This window comes from Macrobrachium rosenbergii, chromosome 12 (assembly GCF_040412425.1).
Source record: "Macrobrachium rosenbergii isolate ZJJX-2024 chromosome 12, ASM4041242v1, whole genome shotgun sequence".
NCBI classification, from domain to species: Eukaryota; Metazoa; Arthropoda; class Malacostraca; order Decapoda; family Palaemonidae; genus Macrobrachium; species Macrobrachium rosenbergii.
In genome coordinates, this window is record NC_089752.1 from 30,091,643 (window position 1) to 30,111,654 (window position 20,012).

The 20,012-nt window shown below is 39.3% G+C and overlaps 1 protein-coding gene across 19 annotated transcripts in view; it reads right to left on the reverse strand.

The window, feature by feature from the left end:
* Positions 1-220: 220 nt before the first annotated feature.
* The window catches only part of Alg-2 (Apoptosis-linked gene-2), a 279,592-nt gene continuing 259,800 nt past the window's right edge, over positions 221-20,012 (reverse strand). For all 19 annotated transcript variants that reach the window (XM_067113781.1, XM_067113783.1, XM_067113779.1 and 16 more), the window contains one exon: positions 221-2,029. In XM_067113781.1, the coding sequence (XP_066969882.1) occupies positions 1,928-2,029 (102 nt within the window). In that variant the 3' untranslated portion in view covers positions 221-1,927. The remainder of the gene's footprint in view (positions 2,030-20,012) is intronic.

A 20,012-nucleotide genomic window follows, 5' to 3' on the forward strand; every position in this document is an offset into this window, starting at 1 on the left:
TTACATTTCAAAACCAAATTATTCTTTGGTTAATATGTATTAGCAAAGTTTGTGAAAGCAAGTGTCAATAGAAATAACTTAAGTCTAGTTATTGCCACAAATACTTTTATATAGATCCTATTACCAAATACTGCTTGATTACCATATACTGTATGACCTTTTGCAAATCAACCTGAGGTTGCTGTTGACAGCAAAATTTTCAGGGCAAAGAAATAGCAAGTCAGTGGGTAAGATTCTTATTCTATTAAACTTAGAACGATTCAGGGTTTGAGTAACATACAAAAATATAAAACGTCCAAACAGTGAGGAATGTCTTACAAGTATAATTTCACAAACTTTCACTTCACAGAAGCAAGTGATCAACATAAGATTTAAGTAAATAGACTGCATCACTTTTCTGATGACAATAAACATTCTGACAAAGTGTAACTATATAAACAATTAACATGTTGCAAGGCTTTAAACCAGTATTCTAATATTTCCCATCTTAATGGTGAACTTTCTCAATAGTGCACACTTGTGAAACTCCACACCTAACTTTACCTTAGATCATTAAATGCTATGAAATTCACTTGCATTAAAAATGGAAGCAGCAGTGAAATTCTACGCCTACCTATGCTGTAGCTTGATACTGCTATGAATATCATATAGCATATAAATGTCATGTAAGCTGGAGAGACCAGGAAAACATTTTAAGCAGGAACCTTTTTCTGATAAAATACCAGCACTACATTAAGCATGTTTGAAATGTGCTCTCCTTTCATTCAACATAGTATCATTAATCATGACTTGTAAGGAATTTGCTGCAACTTGAAACTGGAAAAAAATTTAAACAGTTAAAGTGGCACAACAACAGACTAATTAGTAAAAGAGGCACATCACTAACGCTTAACAGAAACAAAATTTAAATACTGTACATCAAAGAGTAATAAAAATTCTTGTTCATAATGATGATAAATAAGTTCATGATGGAAAGAGGAAACTGCTTGCAGTTTTTTCATACTGTACACTGCTCACTGGGACTTCAATAAACCAAAACACATCTATGGAAGGTATTATTTGAATTACAGCTTGCAATATACAGGACAACAATTAGATAAACATTTCCAAAAGCCAAGGCATTTGTGAGTTATAGGTTTTGAACACAGAATCAAAACAACCATTAAGCTTTCTGTTAAAAAATGTGTAATAAAAAATACATAACCAACATTTAAATTGATGTACTGTATTATATATTGTCAAGTGAGAATAAAAATAAACATCTAACATGTAATCCAACAAAAAACTGCCAAGTAAACATTATTCAAACACAGACATACTTAGAAGGCACCATTTAACATACATCTGAAGTAGGCAAGTTACATTGGGCAATTGGCAATCTTAACAAGTCACCCAATGATGAAAAGGGCAAGTGTCATCAATGCTATCTGAAGATATACAACTATGCATGATATATGAAACACTAGTTTAATCACATGATGGAAATGGTAGTCACCTATGATACAGAGCCATGAAAAAAAACCATCACAGTTCCATTATGACATGCAATGCCATGAAAGTGTCAAAAATTAAACTATTATATAAACTTGATATAAAATACTGTACTGTAAAGATGTTCATTTCTTTAGTTACTTAATATTAAAGATGTTAATTTCTTTAGTTATTAAATCTTAATTTTATTGCCAATTTATTTTCCCTTAATTCCTTATAAACCCTACATTACAAACTTGAGAATGCATGACACTTCTATAAACATTCCTTACAGTAGGGTAAAAATTCAACTTCAAATAAAACTGTAATTATATTTATGAAATTGGCCTTGAATATTCCTTCGTCATATCAAGCAAGATTACCTTACTGCTACAAAGTCAGAAAGAATATATTACTGGCACAAATTGCATCATGCTAGGTTGCTAAGTATTTTTAATTATACTCGGACACTGAAAACCATATGAAGGAACTGCTCATATGATATTGTAATGACCCCATCTCTGTCTTGATCATGATGGCTGAATGCTTGGGTCAGAGTCTGAAGAATAAAAGTAATTGTAATTAATTGCACATTTTAAAGACAACTCTGTGAACACCACATAACATTTCATTCATAAGGTTATCAAACTTACTGGAACAGTTCACAATAGCAAAATTTGAGTAACCAGCATCTAAACAGAAAATATATGTAATGCTATAAATATTGGTAAGACTACTACAAAACTTGACATTGTATATTTTTCATTAACTTCTCAATAGCTATTTAAATTACATACCACAACATATAATAAATGGCAGATAACACTTGGTTATACATTAACAATAATGTTTTAACTAACAGATTTGCATGGGCAAAAAACTTTATTTCTCATATGTAACGAGACTTGATTTTCATAACTGCACTTCTAAAAATATGATTACCATCCCTATTACAGCTTGCTAATTAGTTAAGTTTCACACACTATATAATTAACACTAAAGATTTGATAAATTTACATTCTAATTAAACTAGTAGCTTCAATCTCTATACAAGTCCACTTGATGCATCATAATTGCTCTCTGGTTTCCTTTCCAGCTGCATACTCAGATAATCAAAGCTGGCACAACAGAAAACATTACGTACTTTTAGTAGATAATGTTATAGATTACCATGAAGACTATTCTGTATCCCTGAGGATTAGATATATTTACAAAACTGCTGAACTTTCATTTATCTGTTTTTACTGCTTTCCATATATGAATACATTACACCTAAGTATACCTCTTTAATATATTAATATTTGAAGACTACAAATTCTGAATATCACTTTTCCTTCATATGTTCAAGTTAAAAAATGCATTAAACTGCATGTTTTGAGAACGATACCAATTTAAATTACTTCATGTGAAGCAATGTTTTAATGTTGACCATTAAGAAAAGTAATTTAATGCAAGGAATGAACAGGCTTTATATCAACATGGGGATTGTAAAGCAAAAAAATAAATACAAATACAATACATACTGATATATGCAGGCAGGCCCTTGATATAATAGCTCATCTATGGCAAGTACTGTATTGCAGATATAGTAGATTTTTCATTTACTAGACATATTTCTTGATGTAGGAATAGACCATGTGATTGAATCAAGCAAGTTGCCATATTTGATCTTTGGTGTCCATCATAATCACTGAATTTTTTCAGACTGTCATTTTGCAAGTTTGGAAGTGAGATAAATTCTCTCCACTCTCTTTTGTCTCAAGTTCTTTCTGCCTTCTTTACCCATCAAGTGTACAATTTATATCTGCTCTTTTGTCAAGATTTGGTAGTCTTCTGTGGACCTCTGTCCTACTACTTCTTTTTTAATACTTCCTTGACTGTTATTCTCCCTTCTTATTACATTTCAAAGCAGTTCTACAGTTCTCCACCCAGCATGTTCACTGGGTCTTTCCTTAAAGTATGACTGCATTAAATTTTCTTTTGGTAAATTTAATATTTGTTTAAACTTTCTATGCTTCCTAGAAAGTTTGAATTGCAATAATTAAGCTAACCGAGAACAACCAGTCTATACTGCCTCTCCAATATACAGTACAGGGTTACTTTTTGTGCATGACTTCCCAGTAAGAAGGGTATCTCTTGTGGCATGTCTTGCATGGCTCATTGTTAGTGCCAAAGGTTCATGGCAGCATCCCTTAAGCCTCAGCTGCATTGCTTTCTGCCTTCCACTTTTCATCCAATTCCTTTGGTCTTGCCCTTCTTTGATGTTCAACTTCCTCACCTTAGAGCTGTTCATTTGATTATGCTTTAGCATCAGTCTAGCTCTGTTCTCTAGGCTCTGGGATTAAGTACCTTCCATCAGTATACCACATTTTCAGGCACCACCATATTTGGCCTTTCCACATTCTCTAATGACCTTAGAAAATAGACAGGTGTTTTACTTTATGCCTAATGGGTTACATACAGTGTTTACTCTTACCAAACTTTGTTTTAATCATTACCTGAAAATGCAAGTTTTGCCTAGGCTATTTGAGCAAGATACTCTTATCAGGTTCAGAGAATTTTTCAATAAAACCAGCCATAAAGAATGATCATTTTGGAGGTTCATAATCATATATTACTGAACTGTTTAAGAACAGGAAGAGAGCAGAAATAGTCATTCATTATGGAAAATCCTCTTGATGCGGTAAACTTCAAGTAATTACAAACTACAATGGTTTGAGATTTTTGTTCTTGGAATACCGGTGCATGTAAGTTAAGTGAGACTTCCAAGTTTCTTAAAGTGATTTCCTCAATGTGTAGGTTTGTATGAATTTGTTCTGTTACCCAAGATATATATCTTTCTCTACTATGAATATTACTACTGTACATTAACCATTAAACGCCGACTGGACGTATCATACGTCGACTAAAATTGTCTGTTGGGTGCCGAGTGGACGTACCGTACGTCGACTACAAAAAATTTCAACCTTCGGTCAACTTTGACTCGACCGAAATGGTAAAAAAACGCAATTGTAAGCTAAAACTCTTACATTCTAGTAATATTCAATCATTTACGTTCATTTTGCAACAAATTGGCAGTCTCTAGCACAATATTTCGATTTATGGTGAATTTTTGAAAAAAACTTTTTCCTTACGTCCATGCAGTAACTTGGCCGAAAATTTCAGAAATTCTTTCGTCATTTTGTCGTAATTTTTGCGCTTTTTTATATTAGCCGTTACATAAAGTTTTATATATGAAAATGTGTGCAATTTCATGTAAAATACAGCAAAATACAACCCATGGTTGTAGCTTTTATCAGTTTGGAAATATTTTCATATAAATCACGATAACTGCCAAAATTTCAACCTTCAGTCAACTTTGACTTGACCGAAATGGTAAAAAAACGCAATTGTAAGCTAAAAATCTTACATTCTAGTAATATTCAATCATTTACCTTCATTTTCCAACAAATTGGAAGTCTCTAGCACAATATTTCGATTTATGGTGAATTTTTGAAAAAAAATTTTTCCTTATGTCCGCGCCAGAAATTCTTTCGTCACATTGTCGTAATGTTTGCACCGTTTTATATTAGTCGTTACATAAAGTTTTATATATGGAAATGTGCGCAATTTCATGTAGAATACAACAGAAAATAACTCATGGTTGTAGCTTTTATCAGTTTTGAAATATTTTCATATAAATCACGATAACTGCCAAAATTTCAACCTTCGGTCAACTTTAACTTAACGACCGAAATGGTAAAAACGCAATTATAAGCTAAAACTCTTACATTCTAGTAATATTCAATCATGTACCTTCATTTTCCAACAAACTGGAAGTCTCTAGCACAATATTTCGATTTATGGTGAATTTCTGAAAAAAAAAAAAAAAAAAAAAAAAAAAACTTTTTCCTTCGTCTGCTTGCGGTAACTCGGCCGAACATCTCAGAAATTCTTTAAATCACGTTATCGTAATGTTTGCATTGTTTTACATTAGTCATTACATAAACTTTTATATATGAAAATGTGTGCAGTTTCATGTAGAATACAACAGAAAATAACTCATGGTTGTAGCTTTTATCAGTTTTGAAATATTTTCACATAAATCACGATAACTGCCAAAATTTCAACTTTCGGTCAACTTTAACTCGACTGAAATGGTCGAAAAATGCAATTGTAAGCTAAAACTCTTACATTCTAGTAATATTCAATCATTTACCTTCATTTTGCAATAAATTGGAAGTCTCTAGCACAATATTTCGATTTATGGTGAATTTTTGAAAAAACATTTTCCTTACGTCCAGCGCGTAACTGGCGAACATCTCAGAAATTCTTTAAATCACGTTGTCGTAATGTTTGCACCGTTTATATTAGTCGTTACATAAACTTTTATATATGAAAATGTGCGCAATTTCATGTAGAATACAACAGAAAATAACTCATGGTTGTAGCTTTTATCAGTTTTGAAATATTTTCATATAAATCACGATAAATAGAAAAAATTTGACTTTCGGTCAACTTTAACTCGACCGAAATGGTCGAAAACTGCAATTGTAAGCTAAAACACTTACAGTCTAGTAATATTCAATTAATTAGCTTCATTTTTCAACAAACGGGAAGTCTCTAGCACAATATTTCGATTTATGGTGAATTTTGAAAAAAACATTTTTTTACGTCCATGCGTTACAATTCATACATCATTTTGTGATAATATTTTCTCTGTGTTGCTTTGATCGTTTTACAATTTGTTACATACCAAAATCATCGCAATTTAGTGTACAATACAAAGAAAAAAAAATAACCCGTTAGCTTTAACCGTTTTGCTCACAGCGCGATTTGTATAAAATTATATATGAAAATATTTTTTTGCGCTGTCATATATTTCAATATTTATATATGATAATGATATTTTTTTTCATTTCTGATGGTTGCATACTAAACTTCAGGCAATGACAAAAGAAGGAGCCAAAAATGAACTCTTAATCTTAAAAACTAAGCGTGCTGTGATTTTTGAAAAAACTTTTTTCCGCTTCGGCGCTAACTCCCAAACGCCGCCGGCATACGGGAGACGTTTTTGTAAATAGAGGCTCGGCGTTAGAGGGTTAATATGGTATTTTTAGTGTTGATAACTTTGCAGATGTTGTCACTTTGTACAGTAATGTCAAACCATGAAATATTTATTGCTATCTTATCTTCACTCAGCTTTTTCATATATACAGTAAATCTAAAGGTTGTTTGGGAAACCACCTAAAATTTCAATCTCATCCATTCCTAGTATGTACCTTAGAGTATCCCAGTAACACTGAGTAGGCCATCCAGAAAAAATAACACTTCTACTTTGACTTAGGTATTGACTACTGATTATCTTCCATAAGCAACTTTGCCTCGTTCCCACAAGCACAGCTAGTATCTGGTCTTTGTTTTTGCTAGTTGCACATTTCTGTTGGATGCCTCACCTTAATTAGGGTACCCAGATCTAGTGTCAGTGGCATGGTGAAGTCCCTACACCTTGCCAATACATACCTTTGTTAGGTATGTATTGGCACCGATAAGCGGAAATCGGTGATTTTCGGCTAAAAAGGCACCGTAAAACCGGATCATCGTTACCCAAGCCTGCCGTTAACCGGGGACTGCCTGTAGTAGCAAACTACTTCTGTTGATAATATGACAAATTTTTAAAGTAATTCATATTTTTCCTAACATACAAACCTGAGGTCTTTACATATGGGATTTACTTTCATCGCAAGCTGGAACCGGCCGTTAAACTTAAAACAAGGTGATTATATAAAGACCTCAGGTTTGTATGTTAGGAAAAATCACTTTAAATTTGTTCCTACACATGTACAAAAGAAAAGTACAATGTACTTTAAATTCATTCCTACACACATACAAACCTTGGTCTTTACATGTGGGAGACTTACTTTTTGTGGAAGGATTCGGGTTTCTGGGGAAATCTCCGAACTGACTGGTAGTTCACCTCACCTAGGGTCTCTCTTCATAATCATTTAAGAGCAAAGGAAAGAGGCCTAACCTCTGATCTGTTGAACATGTGCAGTGTTCAAATGCCAGACTTCTGGGGCTTTCGAATTAATGGGATGTAGCATCACTGATTTGAAGAAAGGCTTGGAAGAACCCATATTGTTGGGGACAATAAAGCTGGAGATAACCAGTCGGTTTGTCCACTGTCAGTCCCTCATTCCCCTTGCTAGAGAGAAGGTAGGACTTGCATCTATTAATCCAAAGGAGCTAGATTATAGATGGGATACTCAGTCATCTACAAACCGTACCTCTGCCCACTGGGAGAGGAAGAGAATGGTAGGAGGCCAGTCCCCCCCCCAACACACCCTCGTTTGCAGCCGTACACCTTAGGCGAGATGCCACCAGTCCCCAAGGGAGCTGGGTGAGCTACCACAGACCCCAAGGGGAAAAAAAAAAAAGTACAAGGATCTATGGGCAACGTCCCAAAGTAAAAAAAAAAAAGGGGGGGTTGAATGTGGTCTGTCATGACCACATTTCCCATCCATAGTACCTGTCCAACAGGTTCTTCCTGAATGCGAGGGGGCAGACCAATGCCCTGGCCATGTGAAGTCTCGCTGGAACGTAGTGTTGTCCACCACGTCAGCTGTGAAGTACACCCGTTTGATCATTGCACGAAGTCAAAAGAAACGGCGCTCTTGAACACTGCTTCTTGGTTGAGCCGGAACTAACAACAAGTTGCCGCCACCCAGTCTTGAAGGTAAAGTCCTTTAGGTGGTAACACAGACAGCTTCGGTCACTTGGAGGCCACCAGGGTCCTTAGATTTGGAATGATCATAACCTGTTGACCACCCAGCAAAACAGAAAGAGTGGTTAAAAGGCGTAAGCCTTAAAACATTTACCATGTACGCAAAAGATGTCTCAAGATGTCAAAAGCATCTGGTGCTCCTCGGAGGTCACCCATCCAAGTACTGACCAGACCCAATGTTGCTAAACTTAGCTGATCGGACGAGAAGCAGTACTTTCAATGTGGTATGATCACTGGTTGTTATGCCCATGGTGTGGAAAAACAGAGCTGAACAGACACAGCTTCGATGTGTCAAAATAGGAAGCCTAACCTGACAGTCTTCCAAGGTTGAATAATCCTTCAGAATGTCTGAGGTGCCAAGACCAACTGTCCCTACACCGAACCTAGTGACCGAACTTGTGTTAATCATCCATCTTGCCAGGATTGTGTCTGGTTGACCGCTATGCTGAATATGCTTCTGTCCACCCATGCACCTGCACCGTCAATTTGAGGAGAAGAAAGGACACTAGCCACCCCTTTTTGTTGGCTATGGAACTACTGTGGTAATGTTGTTTATCAACACCATGGAGCGCCTATCCTCGGATCCGAGGCTTGAAAAGCTAAGAAGTTCCGGAATATAGGTTAGGTTAGGCTAGGTTAACCTAACGTATTGAATTGCAGGTGACTGCTGTTCTAGTCGATGCCTTGAGGCACGAAGTATCCTCGGAGGGGAATCGTGCAGCGACACTAAGGAGATACCTGTCGTCTAATCATAGGCCAAGTCCTGTCCCTCTTCAAGAGAGGAAGGGAAGGAATGGGGAGTCCCTTGTCGAAGACCAGGACCCCTTCAAACTGTATTGAAAGGAATGAAGTAGAAGCTGCCCATGAAGAACTGGCGTCCCTGGTGACCAAGGACTGCTTGCAACTGCCGAGCTGGTTGTCTCTGTCAAGACCTGTTGAGACAAGGGCAGCCTCACTGCTGTATCTGTTAGATACACAGATACTTATCTTGCTTGGGTGAAAGTTCAGACTTCCCGAGTCCATGCAACTCTCGGGTTGCAACCAAATCCGAGAGGTAGGACCTGTCCTAAAGATGTTGCGCATGAGAGCTCGCTAGGACCAATCGATCATTAATATACTTCAGGAGACGTAACCTGAACGAACATGCAGTAGTCGAAGCCAAGATGAGAAGTCAAGTGAATATTGGGTAGAGTTCGGAAGCTCACAACAGAGATAGGCATGAAGCCATCTGTCTGAAGGAATACTAAGTCTCCCCAGGAAAAAAAAGAGGAAAACTGAGGAAGGATTGATGGGTGAGCATTTGGAATACTCGTCCCTCAATCCCAATGTAGGACTCAAGTCGAACTCCCTGATAGTTGCAAGTGCAGAATGTGTTGTTTCTACCATGAACCGAGTCTGTTGAAATGGGTCAGGGAAGAAATACCTATGACTGGTTTCCAATTACCCATCACTTTCTCTAAGAGAGAGGGACAGTTGTAGAAATCGGGAACAGGATTATAACAATTTGCACGTATTCATTCAGCATAGCCTTGATTTCCCCGCATGGTAAGATTATTCAGCGAGCCGAAACAAATTGTGGACATGGACCAGATGGTTGATGAGGAGTGGTAGGAACTCAAAGGGAAGTTGATATCCTACCGAAGGACATCTACTACCCAGGTTTCTGCCATCTTAATATGATGCATAAAACTACGGGACCTCCCCACTGGCCGCCGCACGTGGGGAGGAAAGCTGTCTTAACATCTTTTTTTTTTTTTCTCTATGACCGAAGAACTTCATTAACAGAGAGAGAGAGAGAGAGGCCTAGTAAACTTTCAAGCTGATCCAAAGACTGAAGGCTCAACGGTACATGAAGGCTGCAGATGATCCGTGGAAAGTGGAGACAACACCCGTACAGGTCCCGGAGAACAGACGTACAGTATTCACCTGGTCGAGAAAAGTGTTGCTATGAGGGAAGCGTTCCTGGCCACATTTCTCATATGAAGGGCATAGTCTCAGTCATGCAAGGGAAGTCAGAGTTGCCATTCAGATGCGACGTCATCTTCTCCAGGGCCACTGGACCGTGTTCTTCGCGACCGTGGCCTCAATCTTCATCCTAAGAAAAGCACATGCAGAAGAAGACACTGTGACTGCGAAATCTCAATGAAAGCAGTCCGATCATGGAAGTCGTTATCAACAAAACACCTGAAGACACACAGTCAAGTTGCCTGTCAGAGGCGCAGACTTCCATAAGGTGTACAGAAACTTAAACTGTAGTCGGAAATGTACGGGTATCCAAAGAAACCAGTGCTGTCGAAACTGGAACTATCCCAGCTCTGGAAGAGATAGTGCCAAGGCTGAAGGTTTGTATAGGAACAACTAAACAAATATTCCAATCCTACCTGTAGAATGTCTTAATTCCCAGTGGATGAATGCGGTCATGAAGGTCCGGTAGAACAATTGGATGTGGTCGTTACCTAAAACAGACGTTGGCCACTACAGGATATAGCTGCCAATTTACAAACATGAGTGGGAGGGAGGAAGCACAGACGTGCCCCCAAAACACACGAACGTGGGAGGGAGCTGTGCCCCAGTCTTCCAGGGAAGTGTTGTCGATGTCCCTCGCCCTACCGTGGAAGAAATGCTCTCGGAAGAGCGATCCAGTGGGGGAGCTGAGCAATTCCATTTGGCAGGGAACTCTCCATGAGAGTGTAGAGCGGAAGTACTGCCCACAGTGCCATGGAGATGTTGGCGATCTTGTTAACAACAAAGTGAATGGGGAGGGGCTGTTATTACAAACGTCCTACAGATGTCAGCCAACTGTCCACACCGTCGTGGCGACGGGAAACGTTCTGTGGAGAGCAGTCCATCCATTATGTGAACGTGTTGGGGGCCTGGCCCCGGACATTTTATGCTGCGGTAAAGTTCCCGATCAGGAATATGCAGGGGTGAAGAAACCTCCACAACACACTCTCAGACTAATTACAGGGGCTTCAAGTTTATGGCCATAGACAGGGAAGAGCCTAAAGGGGTAGATGCACTTTGTCTTCCTTGGCAAGCAAAGCTTCAGCTAAAGACGTTCGGACACTGTAGCAACATCAGAATGTCACGGACATGGCAAAGGCAAAGCTTGCTTCTGCCTATTCAGGATCTTCTTTTTCCACCTCAGTTGTACAACATGAAGCAAAGACACAGGAGTGCTAAATTGCATAGCCACGTATCTGCCTTCTTAGGAGAGCATGTCTTCGGCTAATACATCTGGAAAACTGCGGCAACATCACTGAAAATGGCAACCAGGAACTGTTCCTGAAGGGAACTTTCAGGAAGAGAAGCAGAAGTATGCCAGGAACTCCGCAGAACTGAAGAAACGTTCATCCCTGTGCCCTGAAGGACAACGGAAGGAAGGGGGAAGAAGACAATCCGGGCAGGAGTTGCACTGATGTGCATGATGTACAGCAAAAGACGAAGGCGATGGCTCGACTTTTACCGCACAACCAAAGATGAAACCAGAAGGGGGTGAAGTAGCTCTTGAAGTTACGACACACCCAAATCGAAGTTGACTGGCTGAATGCGGCTCATAGGCTGTCTCTCTGAAGGAGTGTCATCTTCCTTACAGATACTGTAACTTTTCAGGGAAGGAAGAAGCCAGAAAGACTCGATACAGCACACGACAACGAAGAAAGCGAAGGCAGCAATGAAAATTAAGAAAAGCTGTCACGGGACTTCATCATCCTCCAGAACAGGAACGAGAGGAGGGGGAGAAGAAAAAGATGTAGAACAAGGATGTTCGATAAAACAAGGTTGGGAAGGCGTCTAAAAATAGAACAGATGGAGGCGAGAGGCTCCCTTTCTCTCCTTGGAAATGAAAGAGACAAAAGATATAACAATAAAAGAACAAACACACCAAGGCTAAGACAAGTTTTGCCTTTTGATATAGCACAAATCCAACTCAAGTTACAGAGAATATCAAATAGAAAAGCTCATAAGGCTAAAACGAGGTAACTGTGCAGCACAACTGTGTAGGAACAACCATGCAGCAAGAAAGAGTGAATAAAAAAGTAAAAAGAGCAGACGTGTAAGATTGCATTACTTCCAAAATAAGCAAAATATCTCAAAACAACAGTTATTGTACTAAAATAAACAATAAGAGAAAATGAATTACTACAGTAAGTTGAACAGCAGGCAGTAGATGAGACAAGTCTGTTTTGGACCCCAGCCAACAAAAAAAGTGAATGCTTACCAACTGGATGGCAGATCTTCCTCCCCTCTCATTGGTAGCAAACTACCAATAATCACCTTGTTTTAAGTTTAATGGCTGCTTCCAGCTTGCACTGAAAGTAAATCCCATAGGTAAAGACCGAAGGTTTGTATATGTGTAGGAACAATTTTTTTTTTTTAATTGTAATTTATTTTTAGATCTTTGGCAATGATCATTCTCCTGTTCAGTATGCTGTAGCATTTTGGCCACTCTTGTCTTAAGGATTCACACACTGAGTACTCCTCCATTAAACAGCAATCAACACCACTAGAATAGAGGGCTCAAAAAAATACTTTCATGTAAATAACCCCTCCAAAACTTGGTTCTGCTCCATCCCAGGCACTTGGTACAAAACCAGGCAAATTGACTAAACTCCCAACCAACTATTAAAGATGAGAAACAGGAATAAAAGACAGTCCCAGGATGATATTTGGCAGTAATTATTCCAGCCCAGCTATAAATAATACATGACCAGCCTTAAAATATGAGAATGGTACAGTTTTAGTATTACTGTGAGGATGGCTGAGTACACTGATTTTAGTCTCTAATTGCTTTAAGGTACAGTAGTATTACTGACCTTGGCATCCCAACTATTATGTCATCCAATCATTAAAAGAACTGGGGAATTGTATCCAGAAAGATTTGGACTAAAGTTGCTGTCACAATTATCCTATGATATATAACATGTCCTCATTATGATGATGGACAATTCTGAATATCAAAGAATGCCTGATATATTCTTGTAACCCACATTTACTAGAAGCAGTTTAGTCACTGTCACCCATTTTCCCTAATTCCTTTTCCAATAGCCATATTTTCATAAGTATTCATTATCATATTGAAAAAGGGATTTTAGGACAAAACACATCTGCATGAATTCTTTAATAAGCCATGTGTACCCAAAGAATACATACATAAAAAGAGAATATATTGTATATAAATGTATAAGAGGTAGATATTAAAGGCCTGAATTACAAATCTGTAAATTCTTGCATCAACAATATGAACTGAGTGGAAATGTGAACTTATTCAATATTTTTTTGTAAAACATAAGCTTAATCTTCTAAATACAGAAGAAGGTTAGTAATGAAGATAATGCATACTAGCCATTTACCCAAACATCAAATACGAGTGTTTCCTGTTCCATAACTGACATTTTTGTTTAATTTCAGATGTTGTAATGGATACAAGCCAAAACAGAGCAATTATCAATTTCTTAACCAGAGCAAGATATACATACTACTGCTGACTTCCAAACATGGCTAGAAGTAAGTGTGATGTGACGCCAAAACAAACATGATTAACGTGAAAAATTGAAAAAGTATAAAAGCCAAAACCAGCGTTCAAGACAGTAGTAAAGGCCAAAATGGGTGAATGTCCTCTGGGATGACGAGGGTTATTTTTCTCTAACCCCTTTACCACTGAGAACAATGAATAGAAACAGCTTTGTTATATCACTCCAGTAACATCAAGCCACCCTTACATAGGACCACAAAAAACAGCTTACATCCTTTTGCAGTAATACATGTTACAGGCAGTCCTCGGTTATCGGCAGGGGTTCCGTTCTGGGAGTGTAATGATAACCGAAAATTGCCACTAACCAAAAATCGGCAATTTCCATTGCTTTTTCAGCAATTTTCGGGCTTATTGGCGCTGAAAAGTGCCGATTTTCGGTTATCAGCGCCTCTGTTAGGTATGTATTGGCGCCAATACCCAATTATCGACACTGATAAGCAGAAATCGGGGATTTTTGGCGTCGAAAATTGCTGATTTTCGTCACTAGACAAGTGCCAAAAAACCGGATCGCCATTAACTGAGCCCGCCGTTAACTGCGGGCTGCCTGTATTATACATAATGGGCTGTTTAGTGGTGTCTCATCTGCCTTAAAGGATTGATCAAGTGCCCTCTTTTCACATGTTTAGTCAAGTAACGGAAAGCCTTCATGGAAGGGTCATCAATGATGCAGGCCAATTGGAGGATACCAGGTGCTGAACCTGGAAGTGCCCATCACACCTTTACCAAACTGGATTTAACAAAATGGTTCAATGGTGGCACAAATATATCACCACTGGCAGAGACTGTCACCGAATTATTGCGGATTTGATCTTACGGCGCTTCTTCAGCGCCGTAACTTGATGTTGCGTCAAGTTATGGCGCTGTAAGCGCTTACGGTGCTAACGGCAAGCATCAAGTTAATGGCACTGTAACTTGACGCAACATCAACTTACGGCGCCATAAGCGACGAAACAACAACTTAACTATCAATTTACAGCGCAGTGCTGGAACGGATAGCTGCAAGTTGAGGACATACTACCATATCATAGTCCTGGGTTGACAACTTCAGGCAAGTGTCAAACCTGGCATGTGCATGACCACTGCCACGTGTAAGTAGCATTTGTCATCCTTGTTAACAAAAATTACGACCTAACAAGCATTACTTTCTGTACACACACCCAATATTTCTTGACTGAAACATTTTAAAACCATACACATAATATTAAAAATAGTCTTTCCTATACAAAATTATAGCCATTTAAGTTATATACAATTTTCATAAAAAAAACATTGTGTACATTTGTTACCAAAGATATTTTCTCTTTCTATGGAGGGAGAGTTGTCTAAAAATAAGTGCCTAGCCATTAGAGCATAAAGAAATTTTCATATTTTTTTAGAATGAAAAACAATAACATTTGGTTTATCTAATTACTATGACTAAGTTTTTAAGTTTGTTTCAGTTCAGGAAATAAAAGCAGCCTAAGACTTCCTCCCATGGAGACTGTACAGAGATTATCTATACAGTATCTGCAATTGGCTTAGAAATTTTAAGATGATGTTTAAGAAATTCTAGTATTAGCTACTCAGTGTAACAAATATATTACAATGACTCACTTCAAAACGGCAACAAAATGACAAATTTCAAAGGTAATTTGTATTTTTCTTATATAATATATACAAACCAGTGCCTTTTATAAAGATGTATTTTCTCAGCACAGGCTGGAGTGGTCACTGAACTTGGTCAGTTATGGGGGGATGAGTGGGGCAATATAACCCTCACTCATCTTATGTTGCAGTTCACTTTTTTCCCTTAATCTTGAATGGACAGGAATCATCATACGAGTATCTATAACAGGTTCTGAGTGATGGATAGCGATGGACGGGATGACTCATATGAGTATTAATATTACGCGCCATACAATTTGAATGAATTAAAGCAGAAAAGATGTTCATATCACCTCAATGGTCGATAACCGACTTATGGCAACTGTAGTAGCTCAGCACAGGACAGAGGGGGCTCAGTGTGCCTTGAGATTTCATGGGGATACTGCCCCTCTGGAGCTCCAGGATGTCTTTTTATTTGCTCACAAATATATCCAGGGATTGCTGTTGGTTTTAGTTCTTATCTTTTATGATAGTATGTCAGCTATAATTGTAATTTTGCAAAGAAAAATGCAAAGAAATATTAGGAAAAACATGTATACCTCACAAAAAGTTACAGTATCTCCCCATCTCGGTAAATCTTGTAAATATTTTACAATAAATATACTCAGAACTTGTTACTGATTTTAGTTGTTATCTGATATATTGTAAGAGCTGTAATTATAATTTTATGAAAAATAGACTATTAGAAAAACATATAACTTGGTAAAATTAGCATATTTTTACGAGCGCCTTGTAAAGGAGGCCCCACACAGGGTTGTAAATAGTCACTTTCAACCTCCCGTGGAAGGTAGGGAAAAATTTTGGGAATTTTTTTTTCTTACACCATGTGCATTTACCTATCTTCCTCTTTCCACTGATGTATTTTTTTCCTTAAATTGGCCAACCTTAAAGTTTGCCTGGCCTGGAGTGTGTTTAGTAATACTGTATATGTTTAGCCCATCCCTTAAGGGTTAAGCCACAGAAACAAAGCAGGGTGGTTATGTGTACTGACAGAAATACAAACCATCACCTTTTAAACCCTGTAGGGAGGTAGTGCCGTCGGTGCATCCCATGTGGTGCACTGTAGGCATTGCTTAAGGTTCTTTGCAGCATCCTTTCAGTTCCTAGCTGCAACCCCTTTCATTCATATTCTCTCTCTTCCATCTGGCTATCCACCCTCTCCTAACAATTGTTTCATAGTGCAACTGCGAGATTTTCCTCCTGTTACACCATTCAACCTTTCTACTCTCAATTTCCCTTTCAGTGCTAAATGTCCTCATAAGACCCATTCCATTACCTAATACAGTATAAAGGATACTTAGAACTTATACCCTGACTGGGCAGTCTTTGTGGCCAACTAACTGGAACTAAATCCACCCCATGTGCCATGCTCCCAATTATGCATGCAAAAAAGGAATGTCATGATTCCTGGAACCTCCTACTATGTCTGGTAAATGGGTTACTAGAGCTGTAGGGCCCAGGATAGAGTAACTACTACTTAAGAGAGGGTACCTGTGCAAGGAAAACCTAAGAGGACAAAGTTTGAAGGCAACTAAATCTGGCTAATACTAAGGAATAGGTTCAGAATAAGCTCTATCCCAGCCTCCTCCCTTGTTAAAAAGAGGACATGATACAGTTACCTGTATCCAGTCTGACTCCAAAAGGTTACTCTGGCCTACTTGCTTTTCTTAGAGAGAAAGGAGGACATAAAGGGAGTCCAATCACTCCACATGCACACCTTCATGCTTACAATAGGCTCAAGTACTAGATTGAGATATTTTTGTCCAGTTGGAGCCTGGTGCCTATACAACTTGTCGAGCAGCCGCCATGGTTTCCAAGGAGGAGGTTTCCAAGAACTTTGGTTGGCATTCCTCAGGTAGAATGAGGTAAAAGTGGTCTGTCTATGCCAGACACCCGACTTCATTACCTGAAATAATGAAAAGTTCCTCGAAAAACGTAGGGATGGTCCAACACCCCTGACTTTGTGTGCTCTCAAGCAAGTAGGGAGACCAACATCCTCCTCTTAAGAATCATATGCTAGCTTGATTACCTCATGAAGCTACAAAAAACAAGTGTTACTTGGAGGGAAGGGGATCAAGAAGCTCTTGAATATCTTGTCAGGAGCTGACAGGTTCCAAGTTTTTGCCATAAACTTAGGAACAAAAGAAAATGAGACAGATCCCCCATCCCTACACATTCCAAACAAGATGTGACAAGCCATCTAATTCCCCCTCCCATTTCATTGAGCCAAAGCTCAAAGAAAAACAGTCCTGAGAGTGAGATTTCTGCCCAAAGCTTGAGACGGGCTGGTAGAGCTACATACATCAAGAAAAACATGACACTTTGGAGGCTGTAACTTAAGGTGGATAAGACTGTCTAAAGCTTCCCAATTGCATGGATAACTCAACCAACTGGAAAGATTTCCCTTCTCCGACACCAGTCAAAGGTGGATGAGGAAGTCTGCAATCCAATGGACAGATACTCCCACCAGAGAGAGACCCCTTCTACAACACCTATGACACCAATCAAAGGTGGATGGATGAGGAATTCACTGGACAGATACTCCCACCAGAGAGATACCCCTTCTACAACACCTACCACAGAAGACTTCCCACTTTCATGTTTGAGGAGGAGCAGTGGAGGTGTCCAGTCATCTCCCTTGCAGCCCTGTGAGAAAAGCCTTATTCTTGCACAATACCCTCAATAACCTCCATGCATGAAGCTGAAGGGAAGGTACTGCCTGGTGATAGCTTCTGTGTAGTTGACAGGAGAGCGGGCCATGAGGGAATCACTGTGACGGAAGTCTGAAGGATGGAAAGGAGTAAACATCCAGACTGTCCCAGGGTTGTTGGAAGGTATCTTCCATAACATCCTAAGGATCTGGAACTGGAGAACAGAAGACAAAAAGTTTTCTGTTTGTCTGGTCTTGAACAAACAAATCAAGACCCGGCAGGTAGCAGAAAAGTTCAAACAGCCTTTCTGCTACCCGTGGGTGTACAGAACATTCCATCTCTACCATCTGAACTGACAACTGAATTGATCTCCTAGGACAATCCTATTGCCAGGAATGTACCTGGCTGGCAAAAGATGGGTCCCCAATTTGTTATATGCCATCACAGTTTTGTTGCGCAACATCCCTCTTGAAATACTTGGACCAGTAACCATAATCCCACATCTCCATAATGTCATTGTGCAGACGAAAACTGTCCTTCAACCACACATCTGAAACAACTCGCCTTTCAGGTGTACGCCCCAACCCTCCTTCACTGTCTAAAAACTGGGCCCTTTCTAGGGGCTCGAGTTGAGGAGGAGGACTTTGATAAACTGACCAACAGAACTTCAGTTGCCACTGAAGTGAGCGTGGGTAGCTTTGCTCAAAAAGCACAATCTTCTCCAGTGACAACACAAGACAAGGACAACCTGCCAAAGCAGATTTAATTGTTTTGGCTAGGCCAGGAGCTGCAAACAAGTGAATAACCCTAGAATGGGGCGAAGCTGATACCAAGGTGAAACATGGGTAAACACCTGTGAAGCTGTCACCAGTCCAAGGCACAGAACTTTGAACTGGTATCAGGTCCCTCTTCAGTCAAAGCAGATGAACTTCTGTAGAGTCCTGATGGGTGGGCACCTGAAAGTATGCATCCTTCAGCTCTACTGAAAGCATGAAGTCACCTACCTTTGTGGACTGCAGCACTGAATATGCCATTTCCATCTTGAAAAGCATCTGCATCACAAACTTGTTTTAATAGGGAGAGATCATCTAATCAACTGTTGATCTCCAAACCCAAGCCCCCATCTCCAACACGAAGAGGAGACTGAAAAACCTGGAAACTGGTGTTAATCAACTTTTGTGCCCTTTCCTTTCATTGCCTCCACCTCCTTGGACAGGGCCAGAGACTGGCAAATCTAGAAGATACAGTTAGAAGAGAATCACTACTTGAGAGGAGGCAGATGATGGCAGGCCTTGTAAGGAATCCTGTACTTGTCCTAAAGGACATGCAATGCCCTACTCATGGGAGTGGAAGTTGGGGATTGCCATCCTCAGTAAACCCCCTCTCCCCTTTTCATCCCCTTTCCTCCCTTTCTAGCCACAGTTTGGGGGGAGGGGGTGAAGACAAAAGGGCTGGGAAGACTCCCCTCTTTTCTTTAAAGAAGATTGGACTACAGGCATCAAAGGCTTAGCTACACCCATTGGCACCTTCACCTCTGAACTGGTTTTAAAAGACACTGAGCAGGTAATAAACATATCTCGGGAATCTGACCTCCTCAGCTCAACCACTGTCTGCAAACTACTCTTCAGAAAGATTAGTGATGAGCCTAGCACCAAACTGTTCTTCAGTAAGAGGTTACTCTTGTGGGAAACCAGATGGGAGGCAAGAGAGGCAATTGTATGCCTCCTTTTCAAAACCAGCTTGTCCCACATGTTGGAACTCTATTGTGCAAGGAAAGTCAACACCTGTACTCTTGACACCAACAACCCTCTAAAGGTTGCTCTCATCCTGAGATGAGACAACTGTCACAGCAAAGTCTGGCGGATTTAACCAAAATCAAGTAAAGAGTAAGTTAGAGAGGTATTCCCTTACTCCCCCCTCCCCCTAAATAACCACCAGTTAACAACCTTCT